General features: G+C 48.1%; 1 protein-coding gene across 4 annotated transcripts in view; it reads left to right on the top strand.

The window, feature by feature from the left end:
* Positions 1 to 17,987, top strand: part of LOC139281327 (unconventional myosin-XV-like) — a 628,080-nt gene that overhangs the window by 359,531 nt on the left and 250,562 nt on the right. For all 4 annotated transcript variants that reach the window (XM_070901485.1, XM_070901486.1, XM_070901487.1 and 1 more), the window contains 3 exons: positions 10,402 to 10,497; positions 11,691 to 11,822; positions 15,136 to 15,261. In XM_070901485.1, the coding sequence (XP_070757586.1) occupies positions 10,402 to 10,497; positions 11,691 to 11,822; positions 15,136 to 15,261 (354 nt within the window). The remainder of the gene's footprint in view (positions 1 to 10,401; positions 10,498 to 11,690; positions 11,823 to 15,135; positions 15,262 to 17,987) is intronic.

Genomic DNA, 17,987 nt, shown 5'->3' with positions numbered 1-17,987 from the left:
TGCTTGTCCACAGATCCCTGAAAGTAGCAGGCCAGGTGGATAAGGTGGTTAAATACTAGAACATAAGAAATAGGAATAGGAATCGGCCATACGGCCCCTCGAGCCTGCTCCGCCATTCAATAAGTTCATGGTTGATCTGATCATGGACTCAGCTCCACTTCCCTGCCTGCTCCCCATAACCCCTTATCCCCTTATCGTTCAAGAAACCATCTATTTCCGTCTTAAATTTATTCAATGTCCCAGCTTCCACAGCTCTCTGAGGCAGCGAATTCCACAGATTTACAACCCTCTGAGAGAAGAAATTTCTCCTCATCTCAGATTTAAATGGGCGGCCCCTTATTCTAAGATTATGCCCTCTAGTTCTAGTCTCCCCCATCAGTGGAAATCTCCTCTCTGCATCCACCTTGTCAAGCCCCCTCATAATCTTATACGTTTCGATAAGATCATCTCTCATTCTTCTGAATTACAATGAGTAGAGACCCAACCTGCTCAACCTTTCCTCATAAGTCAACCCCCTCATCCCCGGGATCAACCGAGTGAACCTTCTCTAAACTTCCTCCAAAGCAAGTATATCCTTTCGTAAATATGGAAACCAAAACTGCACACAGTATTCCAGGTGTGGCCTCACTAATACCTTGTATAACTGTAGCAAGACTTCCCTGCTTTTATACTCCATCCCCTTTGCAATAAAGGCCAAGATACCATTGGCCTTCCTGATCACCTGTTGCACCTGCATACTATTCTTTTGTGTTTCATGCACTAGTGCCCCCAGGTCCCGCTGTACTGCGGCACTTTGCAATCTTTCTCCATTTAAATAATAACTTGCTCTTTGATTTTTTTCTGCCAAAGTGCATGACCTCACACTTTCCAACATTATACTCCATCTGCCAAATTTTTGCCCACTCACTTAGCCTGTCTGTGTCCTTTTGCAGATTTTGTGTGTCCTCCTCACACATTGCTTTTCCTCCCTTCTTTGTATCGTCAGCAAACTTGGCTACGTTACACTCAGTCCCTTCTTCCAAGTCGTTAATATAGATTGTAAATAGTTGGGGTCCCAGCACTGATCCCTGCGGCACCCCACTAGTTACTGGTTGTCAACCAGAGAATGAACCATTTATCCCGACTCTCTGTTTTCTGTTAGTTAGCCAATCCTCTATCCATGCTAATATATTACCCCCAACCCCGTGAACTTTTATCTTCAGTAACCTTTTACGTGACACCTTGTCAAATGCTTTCTGGAAGTCCAAATACACCACATCCACTGGTTCCCCTTTATCCACCCTGTTCATTACATTCTCATAGAACTCCAGCAAATTTGTCAAACACGACTTCCCCTTCATAAATCCATGCTGACTCTGCCTGACCGAATTTTGATTTTCCAAATGTCCTGCTACAACTTCTTTAATAATGGTCTCCAACATTTTCCCAACCACAGATGTTAGGCTAACTGGTCTATAGTTTCCTGCTTTTTGTCTGTCTCCTTTTTTAAATAGGGGCGTTACATTTGCAGTTTTCCAATCTGCTGGGAACTCTCCAGAATCCAGGGAACTTTGGTAAATTACAACCAATGCTTCCACAATCCCTGCCGTTATTTTTCTTAAGACCCTAGGATGCAAGTCATCTGGTCCAGGGACTTATCTGCCTTTAGTCCTATTATCTTACTGAATACCACCTCCTTAGTGATTGTGATTGTGTTAAGTTCCTCCCCCCCCTATAGACCCCTGACTATCCACTGTCGGAATATTGTTAGTGTCCTCTATCGTAAAGATTTGTTCAGAGTTTCTGCCATCTCCATGTTCCCCATTACTCCCCGGTCTCGTCCTCTAAGAAGGCATACGGAATGCTTGCCTTTATTGGCCGAGGCATAGAAAAAAGAGCAGGGAGTTTATGCTTAAATTGTTTAATACTTTGGTTAGGCCACAACTGGAGTACTGCGTGCAGTTCTGGTCGCCGTATTATAGGAAGGACGTGATTGCACTAGAGAGGGTGCAGAGGAGATTTGCTAGGATGCTGCCTGGAATGGAGAATCTTAGTTAGGAGGACAGATTGGATAGGCTGGGTTTGATCTCATTGGAACAGAGGAGACTGAGAGGAACATAAGAACATAAGAATTAGGAACAGGAGTAGGCCATCTAGCCCCTCGAGCCTGCTCCGCCATTCAACAAGATCATGGCTGATCTGGCCGTGGACTCAGCTCCACTTACCCGCCCGCTCCCCATAACCCTGAATTCCCTTATTGGTTAAAAATTTACCTATCTGTGACTTGAATACATTCAATGAGCTAGCCTCAACTGCTTCCTTGGGCAGAGAATTCCACAGATTCACAACCCTCTGGGAGAAGAAATTGCTTCTCAACTCGGTTTTAAATTGGCTCCCCCGTATTTTTTTTGAGGCTGTGCCCCCTAGTTCTAGTCTCCCCGACCAGTGGAAACAACCTCTCTGCCTCTATCTTGTCTATCCCTTTCATTATTTTAAAGGTTTCTATAAGATCACCCCTCATCCTTCTGAACTCCAATGAGTAAAGACCCAGTCTACTCAATCTATCATCATAAGGTAACCACCTCATCTCTGGAATCAGCCAAGTGAATCGTCTCTGTACCCCCTCCAAAGCTAGTATATCCTTCCTTAAGTAAGGTGAGCAAAACTGCACGAGTACTCTAGGTGCGGCCTCACCAATACCCTATACAGTTGCAGCAGGACCTCCCTGCTTTTGTATTCCATCCCTCTCGCAATGAAGGCCAACATTCCATTCACCTTCCTGATTACCTGCTGCACCTGCAAACTAACTTTTTTGGGATTCATGCACAAGGACGCCTCACAACTTGAGCCGCCTCGGGGAAATCCCCTCCGTGCCTTTCAGTTCCGCGCGGAGGGGTTTCCTGTACGGGCTGCTCCTGCACACCCTCAACTTTGCCATCCTCGCCGGCCGTCCGGACACGCCATGGCGTACCATCTTGCCGTCCGGAGGAGGCGGGGGTCCCCGATGGAGGGCACTCTACGCAGGGGTCCTCCCACTATTCATCGGGGACTTGGCCTGGAGGGTGGTGCACGGAGCAGTGCCGTGCAAGAAATTTTTAAGCCGGTTCACGGACTCCCAGGCCGCCTGCAATTTCTGCGGTCTGGAGGAGTCTGTGTTCCATGTTTTTATTGAGTGCACAAGGTTGCAGCCCCTGTTCCATTATTTGAAGGGGCTGCTCCTGAAATTCTGGCTGCACTTCAGTCCCACTCTCCTGATCTTTGGGCACCCTGTGCGGAGGGGAGCGGGTAGGTCCGAGGGCCTCCTCGTAGGACTGCTCCTGGGCACGGCCAAGGGTGCCATCAGCCGGTCCAGGCAGCGGGCGGTCGAGGGGGTCGTTCAACCTGACTGCCTGCCTCTCTTCCGCTCTTACATCCGGTCCAGGGTGTCCTTGGAGATGGAGCACGCGGTGTCCACCGGTACGCTCGCGGCCTTCCGCGAGAGGTGGGCACCGGAGGGACTGGAGTGCATCATCACGCCCGGCAACCAAATTTTAATTTGATTTTACGTTTTAAAGTTTAATTTGTTTTAATTGCCGGTGCTTTTAGTGTCCCCCTCTCCTTTTATAGGGGGCACTGGAAAAAGGAAAAATTTGTTTTTAGTGCCCAAAAAAAAACACAAAAAAAACCCCAAAAAAAACAAAAAAGGGCCTTGTAAATGTCTTGTGTGTGTCATCCAGGTCGGGTGGCACGGATACATGTTTTATGTTTTGCAGGTTAACTCAAAAGAGTTTCATGCACAAGGACAACAGGAAGCACTGGGTCTCTGCTGCGGTCTTGAGTCTCCCGCTTGAGGAGGGCGGTCAGTCGTTGGTGTGCGTCAGCGCCCAGCTCGCGACTTTCCGTCTTCAGACCCTGCAGAGATACCTTTACGTCGAGCCCCCTCCTAGGTGGTGTGCTCTGGCGAGGTATTTCTTCCGCCAGCAGCGCGACCTCAATTATGACACGCAGCTCCTGTTTGTGAACTTGGGGGGTGCCAGGACCGCCCTCCGGGAGCTGCCTGTCTTTTACAGGGAACTCATCAGGGTCTGGAACAAAGTCTCCACCAAGCGCAGCTCTCCGCCGGCTGGAGTGGCGGCCGTCCTGCAGGAACCGCTGCTCGGGAATCCGTACCTCCACGGCCGAGGTTTTATGTGGCGGTCGGAAGAGAGGGCTGTGGCTGGTGAGGTGACCAGGGTCAGGGACCTGCTCGATGGCGGAGGAGCGGACTGGATGGCGCCAGACACGCTGGCGCGGCGCCTAAATTCTGCCAACATCCACCACGCGGCCGATGCCATCGAGTCGCTAAAAACAGCTCTGGGCCCTGACTCCGTTAGGTGCATCGAGGAGGCTCAAGCACGTGGGGAGATCCCGTCCGAACTGACCCCCGTCCGGACGGAATTCCTCATCGGCGCCAAACCCCGGAACCTCCCTCGGGGGCCGGCGCCTCACAACTTGAGCCGCCTCGGGGAAATCCCCTCCGTGCCTTTCAGTTCCGCGCGGAGGGGTTTCCTGTACGGGCTGCTCCTGCACACCCTCAACTTTGCCATCCTCGCCGGCCGTCCGGACACGCCATGGCGTACCATCTTGCCGTCCGGAGGAGGCGGGGGTCCCCGATGGAGGGCACTCTACGCAGGGGTCCTCCCACTATTCATCGGGGACTTGGCCTGGAGGGTGGTGCACGGAGCAGTGCCGTGCAAGAAATTTTTAAGCCGGTTCACGGACTCCCAGGCCGCCTGCAATTTCTGCGGTCTGGAGGAGTCTGTGTTCCATGTTTTTATTGAGTGCACAAGGTTGCAGCCCCTGTTCCATTATTTGAAGGGGCTGCTCCTGAAATTCTGGCTGCACTTCAGTCCCACTCTCCTGATCTTTGGGCACCCTGTGCGGAGGGGAGCGGGTAGGTCCGAGGGCCTCCTCGTAGGACTGCTCCTGGGCACGGCCAAGGGTGCCATCAGCCGGTCCAGGCAGCGGGCGGTCGAGGGGGTCGTTCAACCTGACTGCCTGCCTCTCTTCCGCTCTTACATCCGGTCCAGGGTGTCCTTGGAGATGGAGCACGCGGTGTCCACCGGTATGCTCGCGGCCTTCCACGAGAGGTGGGCACCAGAGGGACTGGAGTGCATCATCACGCCCGGCAACCAAATTTTAATTTGATTTTACGTTTTTAAGTTTAACTTGTTTTAATTGCCGGTGCTTTTAGTGTCCCCCTTCCCTTTTATAGGGGGCACTGGGGAAAATTGTGATTTTAGTGCCCAAAAAAAAAAACCAAAAAAAGAAAAACACAAAAAAAAAAAGGGGGAAAAAAAAAGAAGAAAAAAAAGGCCTTGTAAATGTCTGGAGTGTCACCCAGGTCGGGTGGCACCGTTTAATGTTTTTTTGTTTTGCAGATGAACTCCAAAAAGAGTTTCATGCACAAGGACCCCTAGGTCCCTCTGCACTGCAGCATGTTGTAATTTCTTCCCATTCAAATAATAATCCCTTTTTCTGTTTTTTTTCCCAAGGTGGATGACCTCACACTTTCCGACATTGTATTCCATCTGCCAAACCTTAGCCCATTTGCTTAACCTATCTAAATCTCTTTGCAGCCTCTCTGTGTCCTCTACACAACCCGCTTTCCCACTAATCTTTGTGTCATCTGCAAATTTTGTTACACTACACTCTGTCCCCTCTTCCAGGTCATCTATGTATATTGTAAACAGTTGTGGTCCCAGCACCGATCCCTGTGGCACACCACTAACCACCGATTTCCAACCCGAAAAGGACCCATTTATCCCGATTCTCTGCTTTCTGTTAGCCAGCCAATTCTCTATCCATGCTAATACATTTCCACTGACCCCGTGTACCTTTATCTTCTGCAGTAACCTTTTGTGTGGCACCTTATCGAATGCCTTTTGGAAATCTAAATACACCACATCCATCGGTACACCTCTATCCACCATGCTCATTATATCCTCAAAGAATTCCAGTAAATTAGTTAAACATGATTTCCCCTTCATGAATCCATGCTGCGTCTGCTTGATTGCACTATTCCTATCTAGATGTCCCGCTATTTCTTCCTTAATGATAGTTTCAAGCCAAGATAGTTTCAAGGAAACCTCATCAAGGTGTACAAAATATTGAGGGGCCTGGACATAGTGGATAGTAAGGGTCTATTTCCATTGGTGGAGGGGTCTACTACAAGGGGGCATAGTTTTAAGGTGGTTGGTGGAAGGCTTAGAGGAGATTTGAGGCAGGGCAGGGCTTCTTTACGCAGAGGGTTGTGGGGATCTGGAACTCGCTGCCTGGAAGAGTGGTGGATGCAGAAACCCTCACCACTTTTAAGAGATGGTTGGATGGGCACTTAAAGTGCAGTAACCTGCAGGGTTACGGACCTAGAGCTGGTAATTGGGATTAGACTGGATGACCTTTTGTTGGACGGTGCAGATATAATGGTAAGTACTGCAGGGAATAGAATACGGCCAGGGTGATCTCCTGGACTAGTTTTGATCACCTGGATGGGTCGGAGAGGAATTTTCCCAGATTTTTTCTCCCTAAATTGGCCTGGGTTTTTATCTGGTTTTTGCCTCTCCAGGAGATCATATGGCTCCGGTTGGGGTGGAGTGTAGAATGTTTCAGTATAAGGGGTGTCGCAGTTGTGTGAGGCGGACTGGTTGGGCTGGGTGCTCTTTGCCTTTCTGCCATTGTTCATAGGTTTATATGTAACCTTCAGGGCTGCTGACCGAGGGCCGTGTGGCTCTTTGTCGGCCGGCGCGAACACGTTGGGCCGAAATTGCCTCCTTCTGTGCTGTAAATTTCTATGTTTCTATAATGAGGGGGCTCAACAAGGTGGATGCAGAGAGGATATTTCCACTCATAGAGGAAACTAAAACTAGGGGGCATAATCTTAGAATAAGGGGCCTCCCATTTAAAACTGAGATGAGGAGGAATTTCTTCTCTCAGAGGGTTGTAAATCTGTGGAATTCTCTGCCCCAGAGAGCTGTGGAGGCTGGGTCATGATCAGCCATGATCTTATTGAATGGCCATGCAGGCTCGAAGGGCCGAATGGCCTACTCCTGCTCCTATTGTCTATGTTTCTATGTCATTGAATATATTTAAGGTGGAGATGGACACATTTTTGTGCGATAAGGGAGTAAAGGGTTACGGGGGAGCGGGCAGGGAAGTGGAGCTGAGTCCATGATCAGATCAGCGACGATTTTATTGAATGGCGGAGCAGGCTCGAGGGGCCAAATGGCCGACTCCTCCTATTTCTTATGTTCCTCAGTAAACTTTCCTTGTGGGGCCTTCCTGCTCCTCCGGATCCCCACAAGGAAAGCGAAAGAAACTTCCCTCTTTGGGCTTGTTGTCACCTGACTTAATAATGGGAAATGTGGAAATGGCTGAGACCTTAAATAATTATTTTGCTTCCGTCTTCACAGTGGAAGACACAAAAACCATGCCAAAATTTGCAGGCCACATGAATGTGGGAAGGGAGGACCTTGAGACAATCACTATCACTAGGGGGGTAGTGCTGGACAGGCTAATGGGACTCAAGGTAGACAAGTCCCCTGGTCCTGATGAAATGCATCCCAGGTTATTAAAAGAGATGGCGGAAGTTATAGCAGATGCATTCGTTATAATCTACCAAAATTCTCTGGACTCTGGGGAGGTACCAGCGGTTTGGAAAGCAGCTAATGTAACGCCTCTGTTTAAAAAAGGGGCAGGCAAAAGGCAGGTAACTATAGGCCGGTTAGTTTAACATCTGTCGTGGGGAAAATGATTGAAACTATCATTAAGGAAGAAATAGCGGGACATCTAGATAGGAATAGTGCAATCAAGCAGATGCAACATGGATTCATGAAGGGGAAATCATGTTTAACTAACTTACTGGAATTCTTTGAGGATATAACGAGCATGGTGGATAGAGGTGTACCGATGGATGTGGTGTATTTAGATTTCCAAAAGGCATTCAATAAGGTGCCACACAAAAGGTTACTGCAGAAGATAAAGGTACGTGGAGTCAGAGGAAATGTATTAACATGGATAGAGAATTGGCTGGCGAACAGAAAGCAGAGAGTCGGGATAAATGGGTCCTTTTCCGGTTGGAAATCAGTGGTTAGTGGTGTGCCACAGGGATCAGTGCTGGGACCACAATTGTTTACAATATACATAGATGACCTAGAAGAGGGGACAGAGTGTAGTGCAACAAAATTTGCAGATGACACTAAGATTAGTGGGAAAGTGGGTTGTGTAGAGGACTCAGAGAGACTGCAAGGAGATTTGGATAGGTTAAGCGAATGGGCTAAGGTTTGGCAGATGGAATACAATGTTAGAAAGTGTGAGGTCATCCACCTTGGGAAAAAAAACAGTAAAAGGGAATATTATTTGAATGGGGAAAAATTACAACATGCTGCAGTGCAGAAGGACCTGGGGGTCCTTGTGCATGAATCCCAAAAAGTTAGTTTGCAGGTGCAGCAGATAATCAGGAAGGCGAATGTAATGTTGGCTTTCATTGCGAGAGGGATGGAGTACAAAAGCAGGGAGGTCTTGCTGCAACTGTATAGGGTATTGGTGAGGCCGCACCTGGAATACTGCATGCAGTTTTGGTCACCTTACTTAAGGAAGGATATACTAGCTTTGGAAGGGGTACAGAGACAATTCACTAGGCTGATTCCAGAAATGAGGGGGTTACCTTATGATGATAGATTGAGTAGACTGGGTCTTTACTCGTTGGAGTTCAGAAGGATGAGGGGTGATCTTATAGAAACATTTAAAATAATGAAAGGGATAGACAAGATAGAGGCAGAGAGGTTGTTTCCACTGGTCGGGGAGACTAGAACTAGGGGGCACAGCCTCAAAATACGGGGGAGCCAATTTAAAACCGAGTTGAGAAGGAATTTCTTCTCCCAGAGGGTTGTGAATCTGTGGAATTCTCTGCCCAAGGAAGCAGTTGAGGCTAGCTCATTGAATGTTTTCAAGTCACAGATAGATAGATTTTTAACCAATAAGGGAATTAAGGGTTATGGGGAGTGGGCGGGTAAGTGGAGCTGAGTCCACGACCAGATCAGCTATGATCTTATTGAATGGCGGAGCAGGCTCGAGGGGCTAGATGGCCTACTCCTGTTCCTAATTCTTATGTTCTTATGTTCTTATGACTCCACGTCCCGTTAGTTTTGCTGCTGCCCACTCGTTAAAATAGTGATGTCATTGGACCCCGATCTACATAGTTAAGGAGATGTGCTTGTCTCTGCGATAAGGGAGTGGGATGCAGCGAGTAAATCTTCCGGCTAATTTCAACCCTCGCTCGCCCAGTTTCTACCTTATATGAGTGTTTGAGATAGAACTGGAGTGATGAGATCCAATTCACGTTTGGTGGGAGGTAGTGAATAAAACCGAGTTTAAAATTATTTAAGCAGTATCTGTTTTGTAACATCTAGATACTGTTGCAGATATATTAATAAAGAAGGAAAACTTTGGTTGGGTTCAGTCTTTGCTTGGCTCACTATAAAAACCGATAGAATAATGTGCTCACTTGAAGAGCCAAACACAAAGGTTCTGCTGCCTGAGACTTGCACATATTACTTCATTTATTTAACTGTAGTGTGTGAAACAAGGAGTGCATTCATTTATCTACCTAGAGTGGGTAAGGAAAACTCTGTGGCCCTGAATTTCCTTGTGGTTGGATGCCGTGTATAATGGGCAGGTAGTCTGGGGTGCCTTGGGCAATGGGGCCGGGGAAACTGTTCCTGGGCTGTCCCAAAAATATCAAAGAGAAATATTGTTCCATTGGATGGTAGAAACCCGCCTGTTCAGATTTATCTATCTCCGGTGCAGTAGCCACACACAAGGGATGGTCAGGGGCCCTTTCACTCTGCGTTGCTAAGTGTGATAGTATGGGAGTTCTGCCACACAATTCATGCTCACCCACTGGGCGAGTGCATTATGCTCCGCATCCCAAATGGGCCAGGTGGAAAAACAAGTGCAAACTCAGTGTCGACTGGTCTTGCCCCAATTTCCACACATTCCCACCCTGAATATAATTTTATTACGCTAAAAAACAAGCACATTTGAGGCCTCTTTATATATTTTCCTGGAACCAATCAAAAAACAGATCTTTTACAAACTTCTAAATTAATTCAGTGATGTGCAGCCCTCTCTCCGCACTCTCCGTGCCTATCCCTCGCACACCCCCCCCCAGTAACACCCCTCTACCCTTTAACACACTGTGATCAGCTCCACACCGCATCTGCTCGTTTGAGATAGAACTGAAAGCAATCAGCAGAGAAAGCAACAAATCTGCAGCAACCAGGATCCAAATTCAAGTTTGGAGGGAGGTTCTGAATCAATCTCCAAGTGTCCCTCAATCTCTGCAGGCCACATTTAATCTGCACACTGCCTGATGGCTCGAACCTTACTCTTTGATTTTGTTTACAGGATTTGAGTGTTAACAGCTTCGAACAGCTATGCATTAATTATGCTAATGAGTATCTACAATACTTCTTCAATAAGATCATCTTCAAATTGGAGCAGGTAAGAGATTTCGGCCTCGAAATTCGGGCCGTTTGCATCTCCAGTTAGTACCTCCGGGGGGGCGCTAACAGGGCGCAAATAATTTTGTGACCGGGCGCGGAGCCGCTAACGACTCCCGCTAAATGCGGCATCACCGTACTCAGCGCCCCGGACCCTAAATTGGGTATCACCCCCTGAAGCTGCAGAGTTTGCAGCTTGGGCTCTTCCCTTTTATTCAGGGTGGAGCCCCTCCCTCGCGGCCAGTGCACAGCGCTGCACCCCGCTCCCGAGGCGTCCGCCCGCTACCGCCCCAGAAAAGAAGTGGAGCGCTTTAGCTGGGGAGGTGGCGGGGTGCAGCGCTATGCACTGGCCGCGTGGGAGGGGCTCCACCCTGAATGAAAGGGAAGGGCTCAAGCTGCAAACTCTGCAGCAAAAAAGGGTCCTACCCGGACCACCAGGGAGTGGGGGTGCTGGGCCCACAGCCTCGAGCAGAGTGCCGGGCTGACGGATCGCAGTGCGGACCCCGCGTTCAAAGCTTTTTAACAGCAGCACACCCCTTTAACGTTGGCCCCATTGGCGGCTGGCCACCCAGTACACGCCCCCTGACACTCTCTGTCATCGTCCGTCGCAGCTTCAGGGGGCAATAACGGAATTTAGGGTCCGGGGCACTAATGGGGCGGTGCGCACAATGATGACATCAGCATCGCCGGCGCAGTGGAGCAGGGCGCTACGGGTTACCGCCACTGCTAAACGCCACCGAATTTAGCGGGAGTCGTTAACGGCACTGCGCCCACTCGCAAAGTCGTTTATGCCCCATTAGTGCCAAGAGGAGGTGCAAATGACCCGAATTTCTAGGCCACAGTGTCATTAGTATTGTGAGAGGGTGTGAGCCAGGGCCGTGGCTCCTGAACCCTGTCCAATGCTGGAGAGAGAATGTGTGAACTTCGGTACAGACAGGATGGGCTCAGCTGTGATCCCCATGGCCAAATAGCCTTTAACAGTCACTATGTGTGTTCACTCATTAAGACTGGCCTGTAGGGTGGAGGGGACTCCTGGAACCCAATACAATCACGTCAACATTTCCAAGAGTGGGAATGGAGAAAATGACAGGGAAAATTGAAAATTATTTGGAATCCACCCATCCTGTTTTGCTAGAACAGGTTTAATATGCTGGTATTTGGATGGTTTTAGCTCCACATGCTTCCCTTTTACAGGAGGAGTATATCAGAGAACAGATTGACTGGAAGGAAATTACTTTCAGTGACAACCAGCCGTGCCTCGATCTTATTTCACAGAAACCTTATGGGATCCTCAGGATACTGGACGACCAAAGCTCCTTCCCACAGGTCAGGCCACTTCTGCCGCTTGTTAAACACACAACAGCCAGTTAAAGGAGCACAGCTTGATCTTAGAGAGATCTCGCTGCTTCTCAGTCTCACTCTCTCCCTGTGTCAGAGCCTGTCTTGCTCTGTGTGCAGAGTATATCTGTGTCCCTTGTCATCCTGTGTGAGCTCTCTGGCGCTATGCTGCTTAGAGCAAGTTAAATGCATGCTCCTGATTTACCTGGTCTGGGCAGGGCTGGAGAAACCGATATTACAATTGACCTTGGTGTTCCTGCTTTAAGGGTTGGGGGAGTTGTGGGCGGAGGGGAAATTTCTATTACTGCTAAAGAGTAGGTCTGAGCTGAGGATAAGACCAAGTTCAGCAATAATCATAGAATCACAGAACGGTTACAGCATGGAAGGAGGCCATTCGGCCCGTCGAGCCTGTGCCGGCTCTCTGCAAGAGCACCTCAGCCAGTCCCACTCCCCCACCCTTTCCCTGGAGCCCTGCAAATTTGTTTCTTTCAGGCACTTATCCAACTCCCTTTTGAAAGCCACGATTGAGTCTGCCTCCACCACCCTCTCAGGCAGCGCATTCCAGATCCTAACCACTCGCTGCGTAAAAACGGTTTTCCTCATGTCGCCTTTGGTTCTTCTGCCAATCACCTTAAATCTGTGTCCTCTGGTTCTCCACCCTTCCACCAATGGGAACAGTTTCTCTCTCTCTACTCTGTCCAGATCGCTCATGATTTTGAACACCTCGATCAAATCTCCTCTCAACCTTCTCTGCTCCAAGGAGAACAACCCCAGCTTCTCCAGTCTATCCACGACACTGAAGTCCCTCATCTCCTTCCTTGGTGAAGAGCCCTCTGCCTCCAAGCATAGTTCTCCTTTTTGGTCCCTAATCGGCCCACCTAGTTTTATATATATGGAAGACTATTGTGTTGGCTGCCAGTCTATACCCTCCCTTTGCCCCTCCTATTTTCTTTTTCATTTTTCCTCTGAACTTTCTATATTCAGCCTGATTCTCAGATGTATTCTCGGTCTGCCATCTGTCATACGCACTCTTTTTCTGCTTCACCTTACTCTCTGTCCCTTTCGTCATCCAGGGAGCTCTGACTTTAGTTGCCCTAAATTTCCCCCTCGGGGGAATGTACCTTGACTGTACCCAAACCATCTCCTCTTTATTTCATATTTCCCACATTACAACAGTGACTACACTCCAAAAGTACATCATTGGCTGTAAAGCGCTTTGAGACATCCGGTGGTCATGAAAGGCGCTATAGAAATGCAAGCCTTGCTTTCTTGCTTTATTTCTTTATTTATTTTTACTGTAGATTGCTCCCTGTCCTTTTCCATAGATAATATAAACCTTAAGATCATGCATTTCTTGGTTGAATTACCCAATGATACTCACTGTCGAAGCTACCACCCCATCTCCAACCTCCCTTTCCTCTCGAAAATCCTTGACCGTGTTGTCATCTCCTAAATCCGTGCCCATCTTTCCCGGAACTCCATGTGTGAATCCCTCCAGTCCGGTTCCCGCCCCGACACAGTACTGAAACGGCTCTCATCAAAGACATAAATGATATCCTTTGTGACTGTGACAAAGGCAAACTATCCCTCCTCGTCCTCCTGGACCTGTCTGCGACCTTTGACACGGTTGACCACTCCATTCTCCTCCAACACCTCTCCACCATCGTCCAGCTGGGTAGGACTGCACTCGCCTGGTTCCATTCTTATCTATCTCATCGTAGGCAGAGAATCACCTGCAACGGCTTCTCTTCCCCCCGCCCCCCGCATCGTTACCTCTGGTGTCCCTCAAGGGTCTGTCCTTGGCCCCCTCCTATTCCTCATTTATGTACTGCCCCTTGGCAACATCATCCGAAAACACAGTGTCAGTTTCCACATGTACGCTGATGACACCCAGCTCTACCTCACCCCCACTTCTCTCGACCCTCCACGATCTCTAAACTGTCAGACTGCTTGTCTGACATCCAGTTCTGGATGAGCAGAAATTTTCTCCAATTAAATGCTTGGAAGACTGAAGCCATTGTCTTTGGTCCCCGCCACAAACTGCATTCCCTAGCGACCGACTCCATCCCTCTCCCTAGCATCTGTCTGAGGCTAAACCAGACTGTTCGCAACCTAGGTGTCATATTTGACCCTGAAATGAGCTACCGGTCACATATCCGCAGCATAACTAAGACCACCTATTTCCACCTCCGTAACATCGCTCATCTCTGCCCCTGCCTCAGCTCATCTGCTGCTGAAACACTCATCCATGTCTTGGTTTCCTCTAAACTTGACTACTCCAACGCACTCCTGGCTGGCCTCTCATATTCTACCCTATGTAAATTTGAGGTCATCCAAAACTCGGCAGCCCATGTACTAACTCGCCCATCACCCCGTACGCTCGCTGACCTAAATTGGCTCCCAGTTAAGCAATGCCTCGACTTCAAAATTCTCATCCTTGTTTTCAAATCCCTCCATGGCCTTGCCCCTCCCTACCTCTGTAATTTCCTCCAGCCCCACAATCCCCCAGTATATCTGCGCTCCTCAAATTTCTGAATGAGAGTCAGCACCTTCAGGGACTGTACCTCAGGGAGAGTCAGCACCTTCAGGGACTGTACCCCGGGGAGAGTCAGCACCTTCAGGGACTGTACCCCGGGGAGAGTCAGCACCTTCAGGGACTGTACCCCAGGGAGAGTCAGCACCTTCAGGGACTGTACCTCAGGGAGAGTCAGCACCTTCAGGGACTGTACCCCGGGGAGAGTCAGCACCTTCAGGGACTGTACCTCAGGGAGAGTCAGCACCTTCAGGGACTGTACCCCGGGGAGAGTCAGCACCTTCAGGGACTGTACCCCAGGGAGAGTCAGCACCTTCAGGAACTGTACCCCAGCGAGAGTCAGCACCTTCAGGGACTGTACCCCAGGGAGAGTCAGCACCTTCAGGGACTGTACCCCAGGGAGAGTCAGCACCTTCAGGGGAGGATGAGATATAATTAGGAATGGGGCCACAAAAACTTTTTTATGCAGCTATTTTCCTGTCAGAGGCTCTGGGAAGGAGCCTTTAGAGACGAGGCATTCCCTGTGCAGGAGAGCTACTGTGCAAATGCCGAGGGAGGTTTTCCAGTGAGTGACTCTTTGTTAATCAGCTTCCTTCCTGAACCTCACTGTGAATTCCAGGGCACCCATGTGGTTTACAAATTCAACTCTGAACAGGAAAATATACGCCATCATCAGCCAAACTGGACCCAATTAACTAGACATTCAATAGGAGAATGTTTCAGCCTCTAATCTTTGTGTCTGTGTAACACTCTGCTCCTTCAAAACAGGCAACTGACCACACCTTCCTGCAAAAGTGTCACTATCACCATGGCAACAACCCTCTGTACTCAAAGCCAAAGATGCCTCTGCCTGAATTCACCATTAAACACTATGCTGGGAAAGTGACATACCAGGTAATTATCGTCCTTTATTTAATCAGCTCACCTCATCATTGACTCACCCTGTCACTGAGTATAAAGGTTGGGTCCCCTGTCGTTGATGAGAAATTTATTCACTCAAAGGGTTGTGAATCTTTGGAATTCTCTACCCCAGAGCGCTGTTGAGTATGTTCAAGATAGAGACGAATAGATTTTTGGATGCTAAGGGAATCGAGGGATATGGGGATAGTGCGGGAAGGTGGAGTTGAGGTAGAAAAATGGACTACTACTGCTCATATTTCTTATGTTCTTATGTAACTCACTGATAGTCCATATGTAACTAGTAGTAAGTCATGGCTGCAATATCCTACCAGTAACGAGGGATGGCATCAAACAAGAAATTAGGGATTCGTGCAATAAAGGTACAGCAGTTATCATGGGCGACTTTAATCTACATATAGATTGGGCTAACCAGTAACGAGTAGTGATCGTATAACCTGATGATATTCACTCACTACAGCAAAATGCCCCTCCACTGCATAAGGTGTGGCCAAGCTACCCAATCAATGCCACTTTTAGCAGGTCCAGTCTCTCCCTCTCTCTCCTGGTTCTGGTTTGAACTCAGGTTCTTTGTGAAGGACAGCTCTGAACTGGAACAATTATCAGAGAACTATTAGCAACCATTTAGGAAGCAGGACTGGCAAGTCCAGAAACTGGTTGCCCACAGTCTTGGCAATGGATGGTACGTGATGCTGCCAATGTAGCAGTAAAGGAGGAGGCAGTAGCGATACCAGATAGGATAAAGATAAAGAGGAGGTACTACTGTACTGGGTGCAACAAAGGCATCAACAACATCCCAGCAGCAGTGCTGAAGACTTGCGCTCCGGAATTAGCTGTGCCTCTAGCCAATCCAGTACAGCTACCCGACAAAGTGGAAAATTGCCCAGGCATGTCTGTTCACAAAAAGCAGGACACATCCAATCCGCCCCATCAGCCTACTCTCAATCATCAGCAAAGTGATGGAAGGTGTCGTCGACAGTGCTATCAAACGGCACTGACTCACCAATAACCTGCTCACCGATGCTCAGTTTGGGTTCCCCCAGGACCGCTTGGCTCCAGACCTCATTACAGCCTTGGTCAAAGGGACAAAGAGTGTTAAAAAGACAAACCTGAAGGCTCTGTGCCTCAATGCAAGGAGTATTCGTAATAAGGTGGATGAATTAACTACGCAGGCAGCTATTAATGATTCTCATATAATTGGGATTATGGAGACATGGCTCCAGGGTGACCAAGGCTGGGAACTCAGCATCCAGGGGTATTCAACATTCAGGAAGGATAGACAGAAAGGAAAAGGAGGTGAGGTAACGCTGCTGGTTAAAGAGGAGATTAATGCAATAGTAAGGAAGGACATTAGCTTGGATGATGTGGAATCTGTATGGGTAGAGCTGCAGAATACCAAAGGGCAGAAAACGCTAGTGGGAGTTGTGTACAAACTACTAAACAGTAGTAGTGAGGTTAGGGATGGCATCAAACAAGAAATTAGGGATGCGTGCAATAAAGGTACAGCAGTTATCATGGGCGACTTTAATCTACATATAGATTGGGCTAACCAAACTGGTAGCAATGCGGTGGAGGAGGATTTCCTGGAATGTATTAGGGATGGCTTTCTGGACAATATGTCGAGGAACCAACTAGAGAGCTGGCCATCCTAGACTGGGTGATGTGTAATGAGAGAGGACTAATTAGCAATCTTGTTGTGCAATGCCCCCTGGGGAAGAGTGACCATAATATGGTAGAATTCTTTATTAAGATGGAGAGTGACAATGTTAATTCAGAGACTAGGGTCCTGAACTTAAGGAAAAGTAACTTTGATGGTATGAGACATGAATTGGCTAGGATAGACTGAAAAATGATACTTAAAGGGTTGACGGTGGATAAGCAATGGCAAACATTTAAAGATCACATGGATGAACTTCAACAATTGTACATCCCTGTCTGGAGTAAAAATAAAAAGGGGAAAGTGGCTCAACCGTGGCTAACAAGGGAAATTAAGGATAGTGTTAAATCCAAGGAAGAGGCATATAAATTGGCCAGAAAAAGCAGAAAACCTGAGGACTGGGAGAAATTTAGAATTCAGCAGAGGAGGTCAAAGGGTCTAATTAGGAGGGGGGAAATAGAGTATGAGAGGAAGCTTGCAGGGAACATAAAAACTGACTGCAAAAGCTTCTATAGATATGTGAAGAGAAAAAGATTAGTGAAGACCAACGTAGGTCCCTTGCAGTCAGAATCAGGTGAATTTATAATGGGGAACAAAGAAATGGCAGACCAATTGAACAAATATTTTGGATCTGTCTTCACTAATGAAGACACAAATAACCTTCCGGAAATACTAGGGGCTCGAGGGTCTCGCGAAAAGGAGGAACTGAAGGAAATCCTTATTAATCAGGAAATTGTGTTAGGGAAATTGATGGGATTGAAGGCCGATAAACCCCCAGAGCCTGATAGGCTGCATCCCAGAGTACTTAAGGAAGTGGCCCTAGAAATAGTGGATGCATGGGTGGTCATTTTCCATCATTCTATTAACTCTGGATCAGTTCCAATGGACTGGAGGGTAGCTAATGTAACACCACTTTTTAAAAAAGGAGGGAAAGAGAAAACAGGTAATTATAGACCGGTTAGCCTGACGTCGGTGGTGGGGAAAATGTTGGAATCAATTATTAAAGATGAAATAGCAGCGCATTTGGAAATCAGTGACAGGATCG

The sequence above is a fragment of the Pristiophorus japonicus genome, chromosome 15 (assembly GCF_044704955.1).
Source record: "Pristiophorus japonicus isolate sPriJap1 chromosome 15, sPriJap1.hap1, whole genome shotgun sequence".
Taxonomy (NCBI): domain Eukaryota; kingdom Metazoa; phylum Chordata; class Chondrichthyes; family Pristiophoridae; genus Pristiophorus; species Pristiophorus japonicus.
This window is presented reverse-complemented; position numbering and strand designations above follow the sequence as displayed.